Raw genomic sequence first — 27,317 nt, forward strand, 5'->3', positions numbered from 1 at the left:
GTCATCCAATAAAGAAACCTTGTCTAGAAAGCATAAATTAAATATACATACAGTATAAAAGGCCACGCATAAATTAAATATACATACAGTATAAAAGGCCACATTCATGGTGTGCGACAGCATATGTATTGTAACTAGCACAACGTAATGAGATCTTTAGTAAAGAAACATGTTATATACTGAGCTGCCCATATATTTGAGGGTTGACACAATGTAAAGAAGAAATTGATATGTTTTATAATCACTTTTTAAAACACAGTTAAATATTAATCTCTAAACAGATTCAATTACCAAGGGCATAGTGGTATACATTTATCACAGCGCCACTGCAGCTAACACATATTCAATAACTGCGCCAGCAGAGCTTTGTGCTTACACAGGATAAGGGCAAGTCCTCAGGCGCATATTACGTCAATGCAACACCTGGAATTAGATCCAAGAAGTGGTCAGTGCATCTGCTTACCGATGTCAGCAGAGCAACCTGCCAACTGGGTAATCTCCATTCACAGTGGAGCTGTGGAGCCAGGATACTAAGAATCATCATTTCCATTGCATCTGCCATCTACATAAATCAAGAGGCAAAGGATTAAAGAGGAAGCTACATCAAGAAGAAAAGCAGAGAGACCGCAAAGAGAAAGTGACAACAAAAGTCACATAAAAGTAACAAAGATAAAATCTAGCAATATTGATCAATATAGAGAAACTAATATTGTCCATGGACAGAAAGCTACAATAGAAAAAAATAGACTCATTTGCTCACAACTTGGAACCCATTCACAAACGTGGCACAAATATCACTGTTCAGATCTTGCATCTTTGTAAAACAGAAATGCATGAACACTCCATAAAAGATCAGAAATTTTACATTGTTGGCATCCAATATCCTAATAGGGGTAGCAATATGCAGTTCAAGGACCTCTGCAGTCCTCTGCTAGCTAAAAGTTGTCAATCCAATGTTAGTGATTGAGTCTGTGACCTGTTTTGTCTGAATTATGAAATTCCAATGCTTTTCTTACTTAGGCTACAAGTCTGCAGTCACTCTGTGGGACTGCAGACTTGTGAATCCTCAAGTCGCGCGGACTTTGAGCTGTGAGGATTCTCTGGCATCAGGAGAGCAATTTGCATACTTCCAGACACATTTGACTAGATTATGTCCAGTATCTCTCAATACACTTGCATTGAGCATGGCCGGCATATATGTAGATCACATACTCGTGGTCATGCACCCGCAGTTCCCGGCACCAGAGAATCTTCACAGCGCGCAATGCATATGATGTGAGGACTCACAAGTCTACATTCACATAGAGTGACTGCAGACTTGTAGCCTAGGGCTGGACAACCCCTTTAAGGCTAGTGCTAGTGAGGAGCTTGCTGTGACATGACTAAAAGGCCAAGGAATTAGGCATGTAAATGTGCATCTATATAAGGGTTGGACACTTGGGTGAAGCATGAACCTGTGTATGCAGCTTGTGAGAGCCTCTCTTGGGGATCACAGTTCTATTTCAGAGGTTCCAGTTAGTCACCGGGAGTCTAACAGCAGAAGCGACTGAAGACCTGTTAGGCCTTGGACATGTGTGTAAAGAACAGATGAAGATCGGCATCTCAGTGCATGTTTGTGAGAGGCGATCTTGGTCAGAGGCAATGGCTTTACACCCTGTGAGCCACTTTCAACTTTGAATGCTAGAAAAATAAAAAATCATGAATTTGCACATATGTTAGTGTTAAACTTGGCATATTGATAATATACCATCCAACGTGGCATGGTGGCATCTTTCTGCAATACTGTGTGGATGTTGTTTTGTAACCAGTGCAATATTTAGGGATCATTGACAAGCCACTTCATAGGGACCAATTCAATAGATGAATGAAAGATAAATGTTAATCATTTATGTACTTAGTGATGCTATGTAGATTCATGTTCAAAACTAATTAATACAAATATTTTCTATTATTTATGTCTTTAAAAATAAGGCACTTGATTTAAATGCAGTTAAATGTAGTACTGTGATATAACAGTTACTTGCCCAGGCCAGTCCAGTGAGGATTGACAGCTTCCACTGGAATTTCCCAAATCCAATAGCTTCCACGGCATCTTCCACCATAAATGTGTCTGTAAAGGAGAATAAAGCAGACTCCGAGTGAAGGCATTGACTACTAAACAGGAGGTAGCAATCATTTTTCCCAGTCAATTGATTGGATAAATCTGTCACATACAAGACTTTAGGTAGAATTTATCAAGGGCTGTGCAACAGAATTCTGACTTAAAAAAGTCTCTAATTTTGACAAAAACCTGTATTATACATCTGTGCCTTATCTGATTTATGTAATTCTCACCAATTGTTTTAAAAGTGGATTGGGCGTAATCTTAATAAATCCCTGTTTGTTTAATAAAATATAATAAAATTATATTTTGTGCGAAATAATTACTGTCAAGGGTATTGAATATTTTCTACTCATATTCTTCCTGCTACATGTTTTGATCACTTATTTGACATGGATGTCACTGTCAATGACTTTGGTATTCATATAAAAGGCATTATTGCTGTATCACATGTACAGATGCCAGAAAAAGTAAATGGACCCTTTGAAATTACCTAGATTTCTGCAATGATTATTAGTTAAATATGATTGTTATGTAAGATGCAATTATGGACAAACATTTGCACTGTTCATGTCTTTTATTGAGCACATTCAGTAAACATCCACAGTGCAAGAACATGAAGTAAGCAAACCTTTTATTAACCTCTCCAATAGTCAATTGGAAAACAGTGCTTCAGTTAAGGAGATTAGGAATGTGGGTTTCACAAGCATTGTGCCCATTATACAAAGGCACACAAAGCCTGGTTACTGATAAATCTGTTCTCCTCAAGAAAAATTGGTTAGAGTGAACCATGCCTTGATGCAAATAACAATCCGAACATCTCAGGAGATGTGTTACAGAGAGACATAAATCTAAAAAAGGCTACAAGAGCAATGCTAAAGGCCAAAGTGTACACAAATCAAGTGTTAGATGAATTATCTAAAGGTGGAAAAAATTAGACCTGTTGCCATTGTCCCTAAAAGTGGTTATTCTATTAAGCTCACTCCAAGAGCGCAATTGGTAATTTTGAAATTGAGAGAAAGAACTCAACAACAACAGCAAAAGACCTACTGAAGACTCTACAAAATGCAAAAACCTCTGTTCATGTGTCCATAAGAAAAAGTTTAAAAAAAATTGTGTTCATGAAAGGACACCACAAAGTAAGCGGCTGTTCTCCAAATTGTAAATTTGCCCTAGACCACAATATCCACAATACATCCACAACATCCACAATACTTGTCGGAAAATGTTCTATGAACAGATGAGATGAAATAGGAAGAACCCTATGTTTGGGGATTAGAACAATGCACAAGAACACCAAGAACTCATCCCAAATGTGAAGCCTACTGTAGGGAGCATCATGATTTGGGGCTTCCTTTTGTTAGCTCACAGACAGAAGCAGAAGAGGCATAATGGTACTAAGTACAAAGCAGTGTAGCTGTGAATCCAGCACTGGATTAAGTTAGGTAGAATCCACACCATCTTCCTGTCACTCTGCTTATCACTATGCTCCTCTTCCCCCTCTCCTATCCATTGACTTCGATATGCTGTGTAACATGATACCTCAATGTGCAGTCAGTCATTTTGTCAAGCGAATTCATAAAACATGGGGACGGTACCAAGTGTCTCATAAGTGGAGAAAGAAGCACATTTCTCTGAAAGGACATAATATAAAATTTCTTATATTAACTTTTACTACTGATTTATGGAAAGTTTGTTGAAAGTACAGTTGCCGCTTAAGGGGAACACTTAGAAAAGCTATTGCACAGCCATACTGACATGGATATTCAAATTAACTACACCAGTCTAATGTAAAAAAAACAAGGGTTCACAATAAAAAAGTTACATTTCTCAGAAAATGACAACACAAACAAAAAAAATATTTTTTTTATAAATTTCTGAATTTTTTTTACGTAAATGAAAAAATAAACTATGAAAGTTCAGTATCACCATAATCGGCCTGACTTAGAAAATCATTCACAGGTCATTTTTAGCATACAATGAATGTGGTTGAAAAAACAAACAAACATAAAACAATGGCAAAATTGCATTTTGTTCATAATTTCATCCCACTTGACATTTTTTTTCCATTTTTCAGTACATTATATAGTATAATGAAAAACTTCACTTGTCTGAAAAAAAACAAAACAAAAAAACAAGCCCTCATATGGCTTTCATGATGAAAAAATAAAAAAGTTACAGCAAAAAGGTTATTATGAAATCTTGTGAGATACAGTGGGGAAAATAAGTATTTCATACACTGCCTAATTTGCAAGTTTTCCAACCTACAAGGAATGGAGAGGTCTGTAATTTTCAGTGTAGGTACACTTCACCTGTGTTAGACGGAATCTTAAAACAAAATCCAGAAAATCACATTATATGATTTTTACATAATTAATTTACATTTTATTGCATGAAATAAGTATTTGATACAATAGAAAAACAGAACTTATAATTCGGTACAGAAACCTTTGTTTGCAATTACAGAGGTCAGACGTTTCCTGTAGTTCTTGACCACGTTTGCACACACTGCAGCAGGGATTTTGGCCCACTCCTTCATATAGATCTTCTCCAGATCTTTCAGATTTTGGGGCTGTCGCTGGGCAACATTGAGTTTCAGCTCCCTTCAAAGATTTTCTATTAGGTTCAGGTCTGGAGACTGACTAGGCCACTCCAGGACCTTGAAATGCTTCTTACGGAGCAACTCCTTAGTTGCCCTGGCTGTGTTTTTCGGGTCATTGTCAAGCTAGAGGACCCAACCACAACTCATCTTCAATGCTCTTACTGAAAGAAGGAGGTTGTTGGCCAAAATCTCGCGATACATGACCCCATGCATCCTCCCTTCAATACGGTGCAGTCTTCCTGTCCCTTTTTCAGAAAAGTACACACAAAGTATGATGTTTCCCCACCCATGCTTCACGATTGGGAAGGTGTTCTTGGGGTTGTACTCATCCTTCTTCTTCCTTCAAACACAGCGAATGGAGTTGATACCAAAAAGTTCTATTTTGGTCTCATCTGACCATATGACCTTCTCCCATGCCTTCTCTGGATTATCCAGATGTTTGAGACTGTGGTCCCAGCTCTCTTCAGGTCATTGACCAGGTCCTCCCGTGTAGTTTTGGGCTGATTACTGACCTTTCTCAGAATGATCCTTACTAGTGATGAGCGACTATGACTAGCTAACCCTTTCAGTGAGAACGATCGGGTGCTCGCTGAGTATTCTGACATGCTTGGCATTTCTTTTACTGTCGCCACGGCTGCAAGTGTCACAGCGGTCTAACAGCCGTGACACTTGCAGTCGCTGCAACAGTAAAAGGAATGCCGAGCATGCCAAAATACTCGGCGAGCACCTGAGCATGCTCACCAAAAGGGTTAGCGAGTCATACTCGCTCATTACTAATCCTTAGCCCACGAGGCAAAATCTTACATGGAGACCCAGACCAAGGAATATTGACAGTCATCTTGTGCTTCTTCCATTTTCTAATAATTGTGCCAACAGTTGTTGACTTCTCACCAAGTTGCTTGCCTATTGTCCTGTAGCCCATCCCAGCCTTGTACAGGTCTACAATTTTGTCCCTGGTGTCCTTAGACAGCTCTTTGGTCTTGGCCATGGTGGAGAGGTTGGAGTGTGATTGATTGAGTGTGTGGACAGATGTCTTTTATACAGGTAACGAGTTCAAACAGGTGCAATTAATACAGGTAATGAGTGCAGAGTAGGAGGGCTTCTTAAAGAAAAACGTAACAGGTCTGTGACAGCCAGAATTCTTACTGGTTGGTAGGTGACCATAGACTTATTTCATGCAATAAAATGCAATTTAATTATTTTAAAATCATACAATGTGATTTTCTGTTTATTTTTAGATTCTGTCTCTCACAGTTGAAGTGAACCTATGATAAAAATTACAGACCTCTCTATTCTTTGTAGGTTGGAAAACTTTCAAAATTGGCAGTGTTTTCCCAACCCTATTAAGATACTGTGGCATCAGCCTAAGAGGGGTATAAATGCAAAGTATTACAGATTTGCAGCTAAAGAAAATGCTTTGTGGGGTGATTGGTCCTATAGATTTCTGCTGCTGCTGTATAAGGCTGGATTGTGATAGAAGTTTTATTTATTGTGTTTAGGCTGATTTATATAATAAGAGGGAATCCAGCCAAAATGACTTTATAGGTCATGGATATGTTTAGAATACATGATGAAGACTGTAATCTTGGAACGTATACACATTTAATAATTACTGATTACATATAAAACATCTTAGTGGCCAAGTAGCGTTCCTACCATCAGTTGGGTTGGCAAATTCCTTTGGCACTGTGGTTCCATCTTCTAGCTCCACTGCTTCCAAATCTGTGCGGACAGGTCCAATTTGAATTTCATGCTCTCCAGAGATGTTGTCCTCTTCTGATCTGGCACTTTCTCCAGTTCGGCGGAATTTGACAACACTGCAAAGAGAATCTTTAGTAATTTTCCATAGTAACTTTAGTGATCACTAAAACTCTAATTTTTTCTAAGGTCTAATTTTTCCTTTTTTTGTTGTGAGTCATCTATTACTAATTTGGATAATACATTGTTTGAGACTTTTTCAGTATTATTCTTAAAAAGGTAGTCTGAATTAGAAATCAAATTTTCAAATAACCCATGATTGTATTCTGAAGTGGTTATTAGAGGCTCTTTCTAGTGGCCCCTATACACGTTAGATAGCCATTGGCTAAACAGCTACTATCTCTCCTGACTCCCCCATAAACAGGAACGCTCGGCTAAGAACTTCTGTGTTCTCTTTAAGTGAGCCGCTGCCAGACCCCTTTGGTAGCAATTTTCTTAGCACCAAACAAAAGTATTGACCAATGAAATTCAACATGTAGGATCCTTCTCTTTCCCAACAACATCTGTTGAGGGAGAGTCAGGAGGCCACCATACACATTACACTTTCTGCCAATTCTGCTGATACAGTATGTTTGACCGACTTCAGTCTAGTGTGTATGGGATCCCTAACTAAAGCAAAGAGTGACTATAAACAACCATCTATTCTTCTGCTTGGAAGTTTTGCCAAATTTTCCAGGAAACAAGGAGAGCTTTGCCTTTTCTGTGAACCTCACAGACATTCAGACTTAGCAAGTGTGTATATACTGTAGTATGCCAAGATATTGTAGAAAATGAGAGAAATGTGTCCTGCTGATCGGTTTAGCTCACAGAAAAGTATAGAAGTTTAAACAACTCTATCCATTTCAGAGAATTAATAGGTCTATACAGGTTTTCTGTATGTAATCAAGAATGTAAACATCCACTAGCAGTGAAATATCTCATTAATAGTTAGAAATTGAAATAAAAAAGATTTTAGAAACTGTAAATCTGGTTCTTAGGAGGACTACTAAAAATACTTGCATAAATGGCACACATATATCCAGATTTATGCCACACACAAGACGCAGATACAACTCAGAACAGAATGCACAGCAGTAATGAAAGAAGAAATGAGAACCAGTGCAAAGGAAAAGTAAAGAACTTCCCAGTTTGATTTCACTTCTTTTTAAAAAAAACTCTTTGATAAATGAACTTTTTCACTTGCGATTGATAATTCCACTACTTGTAATTAAACCAACACTAATTTCTATAAATCCCTCTAATGGCATTTGTAATCTATTGTACTTACAAATGAACGAACTGAACTAAAAAGGGTTCATTATTAATATCATTATTAACTTTCAAGAAGGCATAAACAATAAATGAGGACATGGTTCATTCAAACTTAGAAGCAATTCTTACATTTTTCTATAGTTGATGAAAGGCTATTCACACAGAACTGGAAAATATCTAAGCAGCCTTTATGTGTTCGCGCATAATAGTTGATCTGCTTGTGAAATGGTGAAGGCCATGAACCGATATGTTCAGGACATTCTTTACAAGCATTGCAGAAATATTCTACTTATGGCATGGTACTTGTTCAGCAGTCAGAGAACTTCATGCCTGCTTTGTTTCATTTGTAGATAGGAAAAATCTGCAGCAAACAAAAGATTGAAACACGGGGAAAAGGAATAGAAATATAATTACAAACGCTTTTGACTCGCCCCCTGGGCAGGGGGGCACTCGGAGCCGGGCAATAGGGAGACGATGGGGGTAGTAGTGGCAACCCAGTCCGTGGCTCAGGGTGGTCAGACCAGTGGTAGTCCTTTATCAGTTCTGAGTGATGTCCGACTACGCCACCCGTGGATTGCGGCTGTTATGAACCGCCGCTGCAAGGCAGACCGCTGGGGCTGATGGTATATGCAGCTGAGATAGTGTAACTCCCCACGGGAAGAGTGTAACCCCAGGGCAGTGCAGTGAATGGTGGGGGTGATGGTGAAGAGAGTCCCAGTACCGTTAGTGCTGGAGGAGCGAAAAAGTACACAGACAACGTACTGCAATCCAATGTCTTTTACTCACAGTTCATATGCTCCGGGTCACTTCTGTACAGGTAGTGACCGCCTGAGCCGTGCTGAGTCCACCAGGTGTGGGGCTCGGTCAACCCTCAGGCAGTTCAGAAGTATGGCACAGGACCCCCTTCTATCCTTTCTCTGGCCTGCCTCACCAGTGACCCACTTTTGTCCAGCTACCGCGGATCTGCGCGGGTAAACGTGGGCCCCGTTCCCCGCTGTCCTATATGGTGCCTTCCTAGCAGGTTTGATGAGGTGTCGCACCAATAAATGATCGCGACCTCCGGTCTTTGGCTGAGGGTAGTTTCTCCTCCACCAACTTGGGATCCGGTGCCCTAAATCTGCCTGACCCTTCACCCGGTATTCTCATGGGTTCTTAGGGTCCCTTCCACCTTCTTGTTCCTGAGCCCTTCTGTTTCTTCTTCTCCTGTTCCTTCGCCCCCTGTTCCTTCTTCTCCTGTTCCTTCGCCCCCTGTTCCTTCTTCTCCTCCTTCCTCGGCCTCTTCTCTAGGCCCACTTCTGAGCGGAGCTCCAACAGAGCCTCCACTCCCTGTCTTCTCCTCTCACTGAACTGACTACTGTCCTAAGATGGCCCCCACCTTTTATACTTCCCTCTAGAACATGAGCCCAGGTGACCAGCAACCAATGAGCTCCTACCTACGCTCAGGAACCGTCCCCTTCTGCTCCTACATCACTGGGTTTTCCTCCCCCCTCCCCACTCCATACAGGGACATGGTCTGTCGTGCCTGCATTTCTGTCTAATGGGAGCACCGTTGAGCTGTCCCCCGGAAATGGGGTGAGTGTGCTGTATGCAGCTACCTGAGCCCTGGTCCATACTCCATCCTTACCTGGGAGTGGAATATCACACCTCTGGCAGAGGTGCAATACCTCTGTAGCGACTCGGGGCGCTACACTTTCTTTGGGGTAGGCAATGACATATCTACAGAGGGTACACAGGATGTAGTTGCATCTTAACTTTGGCATCTCAGAGTACATTCACACATCCAAAAACTGCACCAAAAGCATTTTTAGATGTGATTTTATTTATGCAGTTTTAGTGCGTTTCATGAGGCATTTTTCTTGTCTGCTTCAAGCATATTTTTCCAAACAGAAACACTTCAAGAATTGACTCATGGACAAAAATAGCACCATGTACTATAGTCATGTTTTCTCCATTGAAGTCAATACACAGATTAGGGCATGTTCAAACAAAGTTTTCTGACCTAAATGTTTCTGGCTGAAACATCCACGTAAAAAAAAGAAAAAGGAGGTAAAAAAAAAAAAAAAGTCACTCTTTCTGCTTCAGTTGATTCATCAGTCATATTTGAAGCATTGTTTAATACAAAATACTACAAAAATGTTCATATTGCTTCTTTTCCCAAACTGAAAAAAACTCATGGGAAAACATGTACATTATACAGTGGCATGTAAAAGTTTGGGCAGCCCTGGTCAAAATTACTGTTATTGTGAACAGCTAAGCAAGCTGAAGACGAAATCATCTTTACAAGGGCTAAAGTTAAAGATGACACATTTACTTTGTATTTTAGGCGGAAAAAAATAAAAATAAAAATAAAAAAATATATATATATAGTCATATTTTACATTTTAAAAAGAACCAAAAGGAAAATGGGCAGATGCAAAAGTTTAGGCTCCCTTGGAGATTTGTGTGCTCAGATAACTTTCACCAAGGTTTCAGACCTTAATTAGCCTGTTAGGGTTATGGCTTGTTCACTATCATCGTTAGGAAAGGCCAGGTGATGCAAATTTCCCAGATTTATAAAAAAAAACAACAGCCTCCTCTAAACTTGTTTGAAATGTAATTAAGAAATGGCAATTAATAGGAACAGTGGAGGTCAAGATAAGGTCTGGAAGACCAAGCAAAATTTCAGTGAGAGCTGCTTGTAGGATTGCTAGAGAGGCAAATCAGAACCCCCCGCTTGACTGCAAAAGACCTTCAGAAATATTTAGCACACTCTGGAGTTGTAGTACATTGTTCTACTGTTCAGAGACACCTGCACAAATATGGCCTTCATGGAAGAGTCATCAGAAGAAAACCTCTCCTGCGTCCTCACCATAAAATTCAGCTTCAGAAGTATGCAAAAGAACATCTAAACAAGCATGATGTATTTTGGAAACAAGTCCTGTGGACTAATGAGGTTAAAATAGAACTCTTTGGCCACAATGATCAAAGGTATGTGTGTAGGAAAAAGGGCACAGAATTTCAGGAAAGGAACAACTCACCAACCATTAAGCATGATGGGTGGATCAATCATGCTTTGGGGTTGTGTTGCAGCCAGTGGCATGTGGAACAACTCACGTTTAGAGGGAAGAATGGATTCAGTGAAATTTCAACAAATTCTTGATGCAAACATAACACTATCTGTAAAAAAGCTGAAGTTGAAAAGAGGATGGCTTTCTACAAATGGATAATGATTCCTAAACACACGTCAAAATCCACATTAGACTACCTCAAAAGGCGAAAGCTGAAGGTTTTACAATAGTCCTCACAGGAGGACGACCCAGAAATCTCACAGAACTGGAATAATTTTCCAAGGAAGAATGGATGAAAGTACCTCAAACAAGAATTGAAAGAATCTTGGCTGACTGCAAAAAGCTTTTTTAAGCTGCGATACTTGCAAAAGGGGGTGCTACAAAGTACTAACCATGCAGGTTGCCCAAACTTGTGCATCAGCCCATTTTCTTTTTTGTACTTTTTAAAATATAAAAAATTACTATATATTTTTTGCTTAAAATACAAAGGAAATGTGTCATCTTTAACTTTAGCCCTTTTAGAGATCTTTTCATCTTCAACTTGCTTAACTGTTCATAATAACAGTAATTTTGACCAGGGGTGCACAAACTTTTACAAGCCACTGTAAACGAGTTTTCGCATGGAAAGCAATACGAAGCTTACTCAGTGAGTGTTTGAAACAGCCTCGGATGTGGATGCAACAACATGCAGTTACATATAGGTGAACAAAAGTGCCACTTCTAGGTAAAACATGCTCTTCCATGTTTTTTCACCCACAACCCTTTAAAACAGCAAAAGGACAAAGGTGGTATACCGTCAAGGCCAAAAGAGTGGAGACTGACACAAATTTTATTTTTCACAAAGTTTGCCGCTTCAGTTTTTATAGTGGCAATTAATTCTAGATTGTTATGAAGAGTGATCAGATAAATTGCAAATGTAATTTATTGAATCTTCAAGGCCTTTTCCACATACACAATTGCCAATCATGATATCATGAACATCACATATTTTTACCTCTCTTCATGCTAAAACATACAGGGAGTTTGCTACCTGTTCTTATCCATTTATTTAATCCCTTATTTTGTTTATTATTCCGTAGTCTTTTCTTGTGTTAGTCCCAAAAGAACCCTCCCACATTTTTACTATGCTTCTCACCATTCACCATATTTAAGAAAGATGAAGAGGTCTACCTGTCCCAAAGGCCTCACATAAGATTGTCAACAGAAACTCCATATACATTTTGACTAAGGAGAGAAGTGAGAAGAGCTTTGGGTGTTTGCACACGAGTGTTTCTGCACAGACTCGAGTTTCTTTAAGGGTTATACTCAAGTTTGGAACTTAACCCCTATGCATGACTGGGCAAAAAAATATCTGAAGACTTATTTTTCAAAAGTTTTATGAACTGATGAGATGAGTGTGACTCTTGAAAGTCCAGATCGATGGAAATATGTCTTGATCAATAACGGTCACAGATCAGTTCAACTTAGATGCCAGAAAGGTGGAGGTGGCGTACTGGAAAAAGTCTGCATCTTTCATTGAAACCATAATTATTATGCAGAACAATGGTCCATCACATGCATCGAAGTACTATGCTACTTGGCTATCCAGTAAAGGCCTTAAAGATAAAAGAATAAGGACATGGCCCCATCCTCACCTGACCCAAAAGTGTTGGCACCCTTGAAATTGTTCCAGAAAATGAAGTATTTCTCCCAGGGAATTATTGCAATTAGACATGTTTTGTTATATATACATGTTTATTTACTTTTTGTGTATGGGAACAACACAAAAAAAACAGAGGAAAAAAAGACAAATTGGACATAATTTTATCCAAAATCCTAAAAATGGGCAGGACAAAAATTGTTGGCACTTTGCCAAAATTGTGGGTAAACAACTTTTTCAAGAATATGATGCTCGTTCAAACTCATCTGTGGCAAGAAACAGGTGTGGGCAATACGAAAATCACATCTGAAACCAGATAAAAAGGGGAGAAGTTGACTCAATATTTATATTGTGTGTCTGTGTGTGCCACACTAAGCATGAAGAACAGAAAGAGGAAAGGAGAACTGTCTCAGGAACTGATAACCAAAATTGTTGAACAATATCAACAATCTCAAGGTTACAAGTCCATCTCCAGAGATCTTGATGTTCCTTTGTCCACAGTGCGCAACATAATCAGGAAGTTTAAAACCCATTGCACTGTTGCTAATCTCCCTGGACATGGGCGGCAGAGAAAAATTGATGAAAGTTTGCAACGCAGGATAGTCCAGATGGTGGATAAGCAGCCCCAATCAAGTTCCAAAGAAATTCAAGCTGTCTAGCAGGCGCAGGGTGCATCAGTATCAGCGCGAACTATCCGTCGACATTTGAATAAAATGAAACGCGATGACAAGAGACCAAGGAAGACCCCAATGCTGACGCAGAGACATAAAAACGCTAGACTGCAGTTTGCCAAAATGTAAGAAATTAAGCCAAACTCCTTATAGGCAAGCGTCTCGTGGACAGGTGAGAACAAGATAGAGTTTTTTGGTAATGCACATCATTCTGTTTACTGAAAACAGTATGAGGTCTACAAAGAAAAGAACACAGTATCTACAGTCAAATATGGTGGAGGTTCAAAGATGTTTTGGGGTCGTTTTGCTGCCTCTGGTACTAGGTGCCTTGACTGTGTGCAAGGCATCATGAAATGTGAAGATTACCAAAGGATTTTGGGTTGCAATGCAGTGCCCAGTGTCAGAAAGCTGAGTTTGCGTCCTAGGTTATGGGTCTTCAGGCAGGACGATGACCCCAAACATACTTCACTAAGCACCCAGAAATGGATGGAAAGAAAGCGTTGGAGAGTTCTGAAGTGGCCAGCAATGAGTCCAGATCTAAATCTCATTGAACACCTGTGGAGAGATCTTAAAATTGCTGTTGGGAGAAGGCACCCTTCAAATATGAGAGACCTGGGGCAGTTTTCAAAAGCAGAGTGGTCCAAAATTCCAGTTGAGAGGTGTAAGAAGCTTGTTGATGGTTATAGGAAGTGATTGATTAGTTATTTATTCCAAAGTGTGTGAAACTAAATATTAAGTTGAGGGTGGCAACAATTTTGTCTGCCCCATTTTTGGGGTTTTATGTGAAATTATGTCTAATTTGCTCTTTTTCTCTGTTTCTTTTGTGTTGTTCCAATACAGAAAAAGGAAATAAACATTTGTATAACAAAACATGTGTAATTGCAATAATTTTCTGGATTAAATATTTAATTTTCTGGAACAATTTCAAGGGTGCCAACACTTTCGGCCATGGCTGTATACCTGTATCTCATAAACCTGTAAATATGAAAAGCTATAGATATCATGTATGTGTCAATAAAAAACAAGTGAGCTAGAAGTAAGGTGTTGAAATCATGCAATGACACACATTAGCCAAGCTCCAGAAGAAGCCAAAACCGGGGTCGGACTGAAAGCTGAAATGTTCTGCCTGTATTTGATAGCACAAGTGCTGTATTTCAAATTGTGAGTATAGCCACTAAACGTGCCCTCATTTTTTATTCATGGAAGGTTTTCACCATGTCTACTTGTTGGCTTTATATAGGACTCTGCGTTAGCAAACAACCATGAGACTTTCTTTATGAACCATTTAGTTTAGCGTGGACAGTAAAAACATAACTCACAATGTTATAAATATTGCCTTTGGACGTCGGAATCATACACACATCATTACTTTCAGGTCCCACAAGCATTCTAAACTACCTCTTTACAATATATAACTCTCATTCTTCATCCCACTGACATCCCTAATAACCCAGAGATTACTTCATATATGCTTTAAAAAAATATTGCCATCCTCAGCAAATGCAAATTAACCTGACTAATCCAGAGAAGTGTCTATTTTCCCCTAAAAGCATTTCGACATCTGATGCTGTTATCACACCCCTCACCTTCTGGATGTGATTGACATCTTCCTACTATCCACATCATCTCTTCACTGTACAAAATCTCGTACATGAGTGAGACATCTTTCCTGCTTGGATATACACAATGTCATAATGCAATTGTCTTGCACAATGAAGCAATGGCATGGATATTGGCAAGAAGTCAATTAGGCTGAAGGGGGTATAATAGCAGCATCAGTGTAACGATTTTTTGTCAGCGGTCGCCTGGCAGATCTAAAATGGCTACCATGGATAGGCTCAGCGTAAGCCACTCTGCTTACCAGATCCCAGGGGTTGCCCTGGCCCTCCCCCTTTAAACCCTGTATGGGTCTCTGGACTTAAACAGGGACCCCTGGGCTGGGGGCTACAAAATAAGCGGCTGTTCGGTGGTGCAGGCTGGCAGGAGTGGTCAGGACCAAGTAGGCAGGAAATGTACAAAATCAGAACCCATAAGAATAGTAAGAAACACAAGCCGAGGTCGAAACAAAAAACAATGATAACAACAAGGAGCTAAATAGACAGGACTGAACCAGATAAACACAAGACTATATCTGGTAGCTTCCAGCAGTTAGCTGAAAGCTTAAGTAGGGTGTAGTGCTCGCAATTGTCTGGAGCAGGGAGCCGATAACTCCAACTGGACAGCACACACACCCTTACTGCCAAACAGCACTGCAGGTCCCAGCCGCCAAAATCAAAATGGCTGGACAGAGCCTGCGACATCCTGAGCTTCTGGTTCCAACGTCTCTTCTATCACCAGCGCCGCCCACAGAATGAGCACAGTGGCGTCTGGCAACAGAAGAAGACGTCACAGGAGCAAGTCCTGGTGGAGATTTGACAATCAGAGGCTAGACTGCTATAGGGGAAAAGAGAGACCAACCACTCAACTAACCTATTCAGGTAAATTTTCAAATCCCGAGAATGACAATAAAAGTTGTATTGGGATGAAGGAATAGCTCTCTAAATAATAATGAAGGCAGTCTTGTAGGCTTGAGGGACTTTATAAGTTCCATTTAAGATGATAATACACATTAAGCTGCCGTATTTCCTTGACTTCCCATAAATATCCATGTTATATTTGGCCAAATTGACATGTTGTTTTAAAGAAAGAAGAAGGATATTAATGGATCTACATACCACAGCTAAGAGTGTGGAAACAATTAGCTGCAGCAAAAGCACCACCACCTCAGGCATCTGTAGCACCCCGAGGGCTCGGCTGCTACAGGGGTATTGCACCTCGAACCAGAGGTGTGGTATTCCACTCCCGGGTAAGGATGGAGTGTGGACTAGAACTCAGTTAGCTGCATGCACCACATACATCCCATTTCCGGGGGACAGATCAACGGTACTCCCACCAGATAGATGTGCAGGTACGACAGCGTCTGTCCCTGGCTGGAGTGGGAGGGGGGGAGGAATATCCCAGTGGTGCAGGAGCAGAGAGGGGAGGGACTCTGGGCATAGGAAGGAGCCCATTGGTGGCTAGTCACCTGGGCTTGGGTGTCAGAGGGAGTATAAAAGGTGGGCACCATCTTAGGAGTTCAGTTCAGTCAGACAGAAGAAGAGGAGAAGAGTAGTGACAGGGAGCAGCACCCCTGTCTGGGTGCTGCTCCTGAAGGGAGCAAGAGAGAGAAAGACAAGAGGAAAGGAACAAGGAACAAGGAAGGAATGAAACCTGGAGAAAGGCCCAGAGACATGAAGGAAGAGGGAACCCGAACACGCTAGGAGTCAGCGGGTGAAGGGTTGGCAGATCAGGGTACCGGATCCCGAAATGGTGGAGGCCACTTATCCTCAGCCAGGAACCGGAGGTCGTGGCCACGTCTTGGCGCGACCACTCACTACACTCACCACGAAGGCATGCCACATAGGGTCAGGGAAACCGGAGATAGGTTTCGCCACCAGAAGGCCCGAGGAAGCTGGACATGGGTGGGTCCCTAGTGGGGACGGCCAGAGAAAGGAACGGAGAAAGGAGTTCAAGGTCACACTCTGGAACTGCCTGGGGGTTGGTCGAGCCCCGTACCTGGTGAACGCAGCACGGCTCGGGTCGTCATCACCTGCAGGACTGACACTGATAACATCTGTGAGTAAAGCATTGAAAACTGCAATCAGTCTCTGTGTTCCATCGCACTACCAGCACTAAAGGTACCGGGACGCCCTTTCTATCACTCCCTTCACCCGCACCAGCTGCCCTGAGGCCATACCTCTCCCGTTGGGGGTTATACCACCATTGCTGCACACATACCACCGGCCTCAGCGGACTGTTCTGCAGCGGCGGCCTTGCGACCGCAAATCAACGGGTGGCGTAGTCGACACTTAAACAACATCTACAAAGACTGCCACACACTTAGTTTGACCACCCTGGGCACGGACCGGGTCCCCGCCACTCGGAGACTACTACCCCCATCGGATCCGGCTCCGGGTATTCCCCCGCGCACACGTGCGCCGCACTACAGCACTGGCCCAGGGGGCGCGTCAACTTTGGCGTAGTCGGCAGGATCTCGTGCCCGTAACCACCGGGTACTGCGTGCCTGTAAAAGAGACTTTTTACTTAGCTGTGGTGAAGTTTCCCGCCATCCGGAGCCAATTCCCGCCATCCGACGCCATCTTCTGCCTTCTTCCCGCCATCCGTGGAGTTTTCCCGCCACTGGGCGCCATCTTGAGGACGCCGCGCGGGAAGAAGAGGGGTGTGGACTCCGAAAGCCCGCGAGAACTGAAGCCCCGCCTCACGTCCGGACGTTGCGTAAGGTCCTGGAAGGAGCCCAGTGACGCCGACGTCACAGGAGCGCGACGGAAGGTCCTCAACCCTGATGATCCACTGCGGAGCCGCGGCCTACGGAAGAGGATCATCGCCAGGTAGGCCACGGTCCACTAGGGGGGAGGGGGATGTCGGATACGGAGGAGAGCTTCACCGCCACAGCCGCCATACCAGATTGCAGAGCTGCTAGCGGTGCTCCAGAAGGAAGAACCGGAGTACGCGCAGGCCGCGCTGGAAGAGCTGAACAGGAGGATGATCTGGGCGCAACGAGACGTGCTCGCCGGGTGGAAGGAGGAGTTGACCCGGCGCACGCTGACCTGCCAACCGGAGGTGCAGCCACCATCCAGCACCGCGTCGATCCCGAGAGGCAGCAGAAGCGGACCGGAGGCCGGGGACGACGCCGCGGGGGAGGCCGCAACGACAAGTAAGGGGAACGCCGTTACTCCGGGCCCTGAGGCCGCGGACCTGCCCCTACCTCCCGCCGCGGGACCCGAAGCTCTGGGTGCCGCACCGCCCACCGTACCTCCACCACCAGTAGTCAGCCCTCCAGCAGCAAGCTCTGCAGCGGAGCCTCGCCCTGAACCGTGCTCCCCAACACCGGGCACGATCAGAAAGTCACCGGCCTGGTTAAAAGGCCGAGTGCCCGCGGGCGCTGCACCCCAGCCGGGGCCCCCAGTCGTGCCATCATTGGGGAAAGACCTGTATGAGCAGCACACCTGCCTGGATGGGACACCATTCGTCTGGCCGCCTGAGTACACCAACCCCCGCTCCAGGAAGAGTCATCCCGTAGGAGCAAGGGCCCCAGATGAACCGCTAATCCCAGCTCCGGAGCCCGTGGACCTCTCTTCACCCCGCTGGAGGACGCCCAATTCGAGGGGGACCCCACTGGAGAAGACCTGATGGGGTTCACTCAGGAGACCCGAGCGGGCACCGCCCGGCGCTATGAGACCTGCCGCCAACAACTGGCAACGTTTGAGCGGGAGCGGAGAGAGAGGAAAGTGAAGGAGGAGTGGCTCCACATTAAAAACGTGGAGCAGAAGACAAGGACCCGCCAGGACCCCCCCGTACAGCTCACGGTCCCCGAGTCACCGGGACTGTTGTTAAGTTTCACATGGCATGTGGCTGGGGCATCATCCAAGACCCGAAGACCATAAGCCAGGTGTTTGTAAACAGGAGCGACGTAGAGTCCCACCTACCGGAGGGGCACAGTGGACGGGACCTGGTGCCTGGAGATACCGTCACCTATACCAGGCATAAGGGAGTGAAGGGGTGGTACGCCCTTCATGTCCACCGGGTCAAGGAAGAAGAGGAGCAATCGTACCAGGAGGAGGAGGAGAAAGAGGGCCCGGACGGGTCTGAACCTGAGGAAGAGAAAGGAGCGTGTGGAGCACACCGTTAATCGTAAACGGTAAAAGAGGAGATGTAAATAGTTACCCGACCGGGTATAAGGACTGTTGTGGGACTGTTTCCACTAAGAGTGTGGTCCCCGTTGGGACAGAAAGAGAACTGTTGCCTATTTTTGCCCTAATCCCTAACCTGACCGAGGACTGAGAGCGGTCATCCCTTCCCTCTACCTGGCCGAAGACTGAGAGCGGCCAGATCCCAAGATCCCAAGAACCCGAGAATTCAAGAATGTTTTATTTGAGAATGCCTTAATGTGAAATTTGATATGATGCCAAAGTTTTACGTAGTGTTTTTGTAAAAGAGTTCCGGTGGCATTAGCCAGCTGTTGAGAAAACCTCCCATAAAGGGATGGATGAAAGTTGATGTGTTTTATGTGTACGTACACTTTAAAAATTGTTTTTACTCTATTTCAGCCCGAGGACGTGCTGTGGTTTACCAGGGGGGAATGTAGCACCCCGAGGGCTCTGCTGCTACAGGGGTATTGCACCTCGAACCAGAGGTGTGGTATTCCACTCCCAGGTAAGGATGGAGTGTGGACTAGAACTCAGTTAGCTGCATGCACCACATACATCCCATTTCCGGGGGACAGATCAACGGTACTCCCACCAGATAGATGTGCAGGTACGACAGCGTCTGTCCCTGGCTGGAGTGGGAGGGGGGGAGGAATATCCCAGTGGTGCAGGAGCAGAGAGGGGAGGGACTCTGGGCATAGGAAGGAGCCCATTGGTGGCTAGTCACCTGGGCTCGGGTGTCAGAGGGAGTATAAAAGGTGGGCACCATCTTAGGAGTTCAGTTCAGTCAGACAGAAGAAGAGGAGAAGAGTAGTGACAGGGAGCAGCACCCCTGTCTGGGTGCTGCTCCTGAAGGGAGCAAGAGAGAGAAAGACAAGAGGAAAGGAACAAGGAACAAGGAAGGAATGGAACCTGGAGAAAGGCCCAGAGACATGAAGGAAGAGGGAACCCGAACACGCTAGGAGTCAGCGGGTGAAGGGTTGGCAGATCAGGGTACCGGATCCCGAACTGGTGGAGGCCACTTATCCTCAGCCAGGAACCGGAGGTCGTGGCCACGTCTTGGCGCGACCACTCACTACACTCACCACGAAGGCATGCCACATAGGGTCAGGGAAACCGGAGATAGGTTTCGCCACCAGAAGGCCCGAGGAAGCTGGACATGGGTGGGTCCCTAGTGGGGACGGCCAGAGAAAGGAACGGAGAAAGGAGTTCAAGGTCACACTCTGGAACTGCCTGGGGGTTGGTCGAGCCCCGTACCTGGTGAACGCAGCACGGCTCGGGTCGTCATCACCTGCAGGACTGACACTGATAACATCTGTGAGTAAAGCATTGAAAACTGCAATCAGTCTCTGTGTTCCATCGCACTACCAGCACTAAAGGTACCGGGACGCCCTTTCTATCACTCCCTTCACCCGCACCAGCTGCCCTGAGGCCATACCTCTCCCGTTGGGGGTTATACCACCATTGCTGCACACATACCACCGGCCTCAGCGGACTGTTCTGCAGCGGCGGCCTTGCGACCGCAAATCAACGGGTGGCGTAGTCGACACTTAAACAACATCTACAAAGACTGCCACACACTTAGTTTGACCACCCTGGGCACGGACCGGGTCCCCGCCACTCGGAGACTACTACCCCCATCGGATCCGGCTCCGGGTATTCCCCCGCGCACACGTGCGCCGCACTACAGCACTGGCCCAGGGGGCGCGTCACATCCACTGCCCGGGCAGTAGCACTACCCGACTCAGGCAACAATTGGCCTCCTTTTCCTCAGGCACACATATCGGTGTGAAGGAAGTAGAATACAGTATATAGTACATCACTTATGTCAGTCACAGCAGGATGATGTTACCTCTGACAGCAACACCGGCAGTTTGAGTGCTTGTTCTGCATAGATCAGTCTGCCTGATCACAAATAACTAAGTGTGATAATTTTTGGTTATTATTTAAAGGGAACCTGACAAGTGATATATGCAGTCCAAACCGTGCTCAGCATGTATCAGGCACTGGCTGTAAGATCACAGCCAGGTATGTTAGATCCTGAAAAGCTGCAGTGTTTCAGAGAAAAACATACTATTAACAGCAGCCAGGGACTGAGCCGCACTGTGTACTAGTCGTACAGGCGGGTCCCCGGTGGCTTCTCCTCGTCCGCTGACAGTGACTGACAACTCTCTGCCTATACACATGTATAGACATTAAAAAACCTATGAAAAGTATGTCAGTGCACTGCATTATTACAGGGGCTGTTGGTTACTACCGGTTACCATCTGTTTCTATGATGAGGTCACTGACATCACTAAGGCCGTATGTGCATTGAAGAGATTGAAAGGAATTACAGTCCTAGGAGACTTCAGACAGATATACACATCATTTCGGGGAAGTCAGAGTACCTGTGATTAATAAATTTGCTGCAAATCGAATTTTGGGGAAAAACTGACCAAACCTGGAAAATACGAATTTCAAAAATTTGATCATCTCTTTTATTGACACTTTTGCATTTTTTTTTTTTTTTTACAGGGAATCTGTCAGGTGATTCATACTGCCCAAACCACAGGCAGCATGCATCAGAGCCTGGCTGCACGATGGCAGCAAAGGCATGCTCTTCTCTGAAACACTCCAGCATTTCAGAAAAAAACATTGTTTGTAGATCCGGCCGGGACTATAGGAATAGACTAAACTAGTCCAGTCCTGTCCCGGTCAGCTTCCTCCTGCACTGTTTTAGTTGGTCGACAGGTCTCTTCAGATGTACACACAAGCCATTAAGGGCTATGCAAAACTAACTAACTTTCTAAATGATCTTCATTAAAAATTCTTTCCCTTTTGCAGCTGTAGAGTTTGTGTAACTGCTTTATATTGCTGACTGCTGCTGCTTCTGATATGGAATTTGCAGCCTGAAACTTAATGCAGCTTTTTTAAGTTTACCACTTACAAATCTCAAAACTATGTTTTTCTTGTCATAGGTCTCTATTACCTTTAAGAATAATAAAAAAATTACAGAAACTAAGAATCTAAACCAAATAAAGAATAAGTAGTAAAATTGCTTATTACAGTACGGTGCATTGCTCTTACATGTGCTTGGCATTTTACATGTTTATATGTCCTCAGTATTTAAAGGTATTGCATCTATCAGACAAAAACAGGCAAAAACAACAGCAAAGCTTAGCTATGCCAGTATGCTCAAACTGGACCAATTAGCAGAAAACCTTGGAAGGAGGAAGTAATTTATAGAAATGGCTTGAGTCTTGCCAAAGCAATATTAATATAGGCGCTTCTGGAGGATTGAAAGATGAAGAAGATTGTTAATATGAAAGAATTTCTACAGTTGGTTATCATCTATTGTACAATATGTTGTGAGCGGGTGGACATATTATTCGCACTTCATCCAATTCTTGCTCTTCACTTATTTTTGAGGAAAGTGCGAGTTGTGAAATATGTTTTATTAAGGTAATTAGACTGTTGTAATGTTCTTTAACCCCTTACCCCCGAGGGTGGTTTGCACGTTAATGACCAGGCCAATTTTTACAATTCTGACCACTGTCACTTTATGAGGTAATTACTCTGGAACGCTTCAACGGATCCCCCTGATTCTGAGATAGTTTTTTCGTGACATATTGTACTTCATGACTGTGGCAAAATTTCTTCGATATCACTTGCGTTTATTTGTGAAAAAAACGGAAATTTGGCGAAAATTTTGAACATTTTGCAATTTTCAAAATTTTAATTTTTATGCCCTTAAATCAGAGAGATATGTCACACAAAAGAGTTAATAAATAACATTTCCCACATGTCTACTTTACATCAGCACAATTTTGGAACCAAAATTTTTTTGTATTGGGGAGCTATAAGGGTTAAAAGTTGACCAGCGATTTCTCATTTTTCCAATAAAATTTACAAAACCATTTTTTTAGGGACCACATCACATTTGAAGTCACTTTGAGAGGTCTTTATGACAGAAAATACCCAAAAGTGACACCATTCTAAAAACTGCACCCCTCAAGGTGCTCAAAACCACATTCAAGAACGTTATTAACCCTTCAGGTGCTTCACAGGAATTTTTGGAATGTGGAAGAAAAAAATGAACATTTAACTTTTTTCACAAAAATGTTACTTTAGACCCAATTTTTTTTATTTTCGTAGGGGTAACAAGAAAAAATGGACCCCAAAATTTGTTGTGCAATTACCCCTGGGCACGCAGATACCCCATATGTGGGGAAAAACCACTGTTTGAGCGCACGGCAGGGCTCGGAAGGGAAGGAGCGCCATTTGACTTTTTGATTGTAAAATTTGCTTGAATAATTAGTGGACGCCATGTTGCGTTTGGAGAGCCCCTGATGTGCCTAAACAGTGGAAACCCCCCACAAGTGACCCCATTTTGGAAACTAGACCCCCCAAGGCACCTATCTAGATGCATAGTGAGAACTTGGAACCCGTAGGTGCTTCACAAATTGATTTGTAAAAATGAAAAAGTTTTTTTTTTTTCACTTTTTCATTTTTGCGAATCAATTTGTGAAGCACCTGAGGGTTCCAAGTGCTCACTATGCATCTAGATAGGTGCCTTGGGGAAGCTAGTTTCCAAAATGGGGTCACTTGTGGGGGAGCTCCAATGTTTAGGCACACAGGGGCTCTCCAAACGCAACATGGTGTCCGCTAACAAATTGAATGGAAAATCGGCTCAAATTGTTAGCGGACACCATGTTGCGTTTGGAGAGCCCCTGTGTGCCTAAACATTGGAGCTCCCCCACAAGTGACCCCATTTTGGAAACTAGACCCCCCAAGGCACCTATCTAGATGCATAGTGAGCACTTGGAACCCCCAGGTGCTTCACAAATTGATTCGTAAAAATGAAAAAGTGGAAAAAAAAACACTTTTTCATTTTTACGAATCAATTTGTGAAGCACCTGGGGGTTCCAAGTGCTCACTATGCATCTAGATAGGTGCCTTGGGTGGTCTAGTTTCCAAAATGGGGTCACTTGTGGGGGAGCTCCAATGTTTAGGCACACAGGGGCTCTCCAAACGCAACATGGTGTCCGCTAACAATTTGAGCCGATTTTCCATTCAATTTGTTAGCGGACACCATGTCGCGTTTGGAGAGCCCCTGATGTGCCTAAACAGTGGAGCTCCCCCACAAGTGACCCCATTTTGGAAACTATACCCCTCAAGGATTTTATTAAGGGGTATAGTGAACATTTTGAACCCAGAGGTACGACACAGAATTTGATAACATTAGGTCATCATATTGAATAAGTTGTCATTACTCTTGAGCGCAAGTGCTCGCTACTTGAGTTTGCATCGGGTACTCAGGTATGCACCATGTATCACGGGTGCTCAAGTGAAATGCTCGAGTCCCCGCCCGCATGTTTCACGGTTATTAGACACCCCAAAAAAACCATGCGGGGATCGCTCGTGCATGGCAGGCAATCCCCACAAGGTTTTTTTGGCCGTGAAGCAAATGGGGCGGAGACTCGAGCACCCGCGATACTCAGTGCATACCCGAGCACCCGATGCAAGCTCAAGTAGCGAGCACTTGCGTTCAACACTAGTTGCCATATCGTCATCTTTTTTTTTTTTTTACTTTTTGAAAAAAAAACAAACCCAACCCTAACATTAGCACAACCCCAACCCCAGCCCTACCGTTTATTTTTTACGCCGTTCCTCGTGCGGTATAAGTGATGAGATTACTTTATTCTTCGGGTCGGTGCGATTACAGCGATACCAGAATCATATCGGGTTTTTATGATTGAAAGCTGTCACACACTAAAAGACACATATTTTGTAAAATCTAGTTTTTGCATCACCATATTTTGGTCGACAGAGTCATGTGACGGCTTCTTTTTTGCGGGATGAGTTGACGTTTTTATTGGAGCCATTTTTAGGCATGTGACATTTTTTGATCGCTTTCTATTCCAGCTTTTGGGAGGCAGAATAAACAAAAACCAACAATTCAGGAATTGTGTTTTTTTTACATTTTTTTATTCTGCTCCGGGTGTGCTAAAATTGATAAGGTAGCTTTATTCTTCGGGTCAGTACGTTTACAGCGGTACCACATTTATATCGTTTTTTTATGTTTTGGCGCTTTTACACAATAAAAGCTATTTTATAGAAAAAATTATTTTTTTGCATCGCTTTATTCTGAGAGGTGTAACTTTTTGATTTTTCGGATGATGGAGCTGTATGGTGGCTTGTTCTTTGCGGGACGAGATGACGTTTTCAGCGATACCATTTTTATTTATATTCGTCTTTTTGATCGCGTGTTATTCCATTTTTTTTGGGCGGTATGATGATAAAGCATTGTTTTTTGCATTGTTTTTTTTTACAGTGTTCATTGAAGGGGTTAACTAGTGGAACCATTTTATAGGCCAGGTCGTTACGGACACGGCGATACCAAATATGTGTACTTTTATTGTTTTTTTTTTTCTTAATAATATTTATTGATGGGTACATTATATTTTTATTTTTAGTGGATTATTTTTTTAATTTTTTTTTTATATTTTTACAATTTTTTTTTTTTTCACTTTCTGGGAGTTTTTTTTTACTTTTTTACTTTGTCCCACTATGAGACTTTCACTTTTTTTATTCTGATCGCCTGCATGGCACAGGAATGCAGCACCATCCCTGTGCCATGCAGGCAGTCAGCGCTGGAGAGGGAAAAGATAGTTTGGAGATGCACTGCGCATGTCCAAACAATCTTACTGCTGTCTGGTGACCCGGATGTTGTCATGACGACATCGGGTCATCATGGCAACACCCGGGAAGCCGCAGCAGACAGCGCTGGAGGCCGGAAGAGGAGGTGAGTATACCGTTCACCTCCCCTTGCCACCGCAATGCTGCGATCGACTTTGATCGCAGCATTGCGGGGGTTAATGTGCTGGGAGCGGTGCGGGACTGCTCCCTGCACATAGTACCGGGTGTCAGCTGTGACAATCAGCTGACACCCGGCGGCGATCGCGCCCGCACAGCCTGTGTGCGCGCGCGATCGCGATGACGTACTAATATGGGTCAGGCTCTTAAAGCCCAGGGCACTGACGCGTATTAATACGTCATGGGCTGTAAAGGGGTTAATGTAGAAATAGGTCAACATGCGACAAATCTCAAAATATCATAACCTTCTATTTTGCCAGTCTAGACTAGTATAGCCATGTGTTTTGTTTCATTTTTGTAAAAGAAAAATGTATTTATTTATTTTTTTCTTATAGACAGTAATGAACACAATGCATCTATATATAAAAAGCTTGGGACTAAACGTTAAATAGTTTGGCAAAAAACATGATCAGCACCTCCATATAGTGTGAACAGGTGCAAGCTGCAATACCTGCATAACATCCAAAGAAGAACACAGCAGCACTCTGTAAGGGCCGAGATATATGCAAACTCTGAATAAATGAGATCTAAACTGCATTGTCGCTAAATAAAATGTACTTACAAAAAATGATGGTTCTTAGCGAATAAATTGTCCAATTCATGTATGCCCATCAACCATACATGAATTGGCCAATTTATGTGCTAAGAACCTTCATTTTTTATAAGTACATTTTATTTAGCAACAATGCAGTTTAGATCTCATTTATTTAGAGTTTGCATATATCTCGGCCCTTACAGAGTGCTGCTGTGTTCTTTTTTTGTTAAATAGGTTGGGTCACAATGGATATTTATCAACCACCTATACAATAGGTAAGAAATGTCTGATTGCTGGGACACTAAGCTGTAACCCCTCATCCCTCCCCCCTTCTAAAATTACTAGGATAGCCACCCATTCCTCCTCAATGTACGCATTAATTATAGTAATAAATGCTAATTGTGGTAAAATACTCAAGAAATAAAAGGGAAGTTACAGTTATAATATAGGTGCATATATGTATAATATACAGTCAAAGAAATAATTATTTGATCCCTTGCTGTATTTGTAAGTTTTGCAACTGACAAAGACATGAACAGTCTATAATTTTATGGGTAGGTTAATTTTAACATTGAGAGATAGATATCCCAAAAAAAATCAATAAAATCACATTGTATTAATTAGATAAATGTATTTGCATTTTGCAGTGAGAAATAAGTATTTGATCCCCTACAAACCATTATGAGTTCTGGCTTCTACAGACCAGTTAGACGCTCCTAATCAACTCATTACCTGCATTAAAGACAGCTGTCTTACATAGTCACCTGTATAAAAGACTCCTGTCCACAGACTCAGTCAGTCAGACTCTAACCTCTACAACATGGGCAAGACCAAAGAGCTTTCTAAGGATGTCAGGGACAAGATCATAGACCTGCACAAAGCTGGAATGGGCTACAAAACCATAAGTAAGACGCTGGGTGAGAAGGAGACAGCTGTTGGTGCAATAGTAAGAAAATGGAAGAAATACAAAATGACTGTCAATCGACATCGATCTGGGGCACCATGCAAAATCTCACCTCGTGGGGTATCCTTGATCATGAGGAAGGTGAGAGATCAGCCTAAAACTACACGGGGGAACTTGTTATTTATCTCAAGGCAGCTGGGACCACAG

The 27,317-nt window shown here is 43.1% G+C and overlaps 1 protein-coding gene across 1 annotated transcript in view; it reads right to left on the bottom strand.

Annotated features, from left to right (window-relative positions):
• Positions 1-27,317, bottom strand: part of SVOP (SV2 related protein) — a 54,535-nt gene that overhangs the window by 24,487 nt on the left and 2,731 nt on the right. The window contains exons 2-4 of the mRNA XM_073672482.1: positions 6,360-6,520; positions 2,025-2,110; positions 464-562 (exon numbers count right to left, since the gene is read on the bottom strand). Coding sequence (XP_073528583.1) covers positions 464-562; positions 2,025-2,110; positions 6,360-6,520 — 346 coding nt within the window. The remainder of the gene's footprint in view (positions 1-463; positions 563-2,024; positions 2,111-6,359; positions 6,521-27,317) is intronic.

This window comes from Phyllobates terribilis, unplaced genomic scaffold, assembly GCF_046119375.1.
Source record: "Phyllobates terribilis strain yellow unplaced genomic scaffold, ASM4611937v1 Scaffold_1__5_contigs__length_1240528914, whole genome shotgun sequence".
Taxonomy (NCBI): Eukaryota; Metazoa; Chordata; class Amphibia; order Anura; family Dendrobatidae; genus Phyllobates; species Phyllobates terribilis.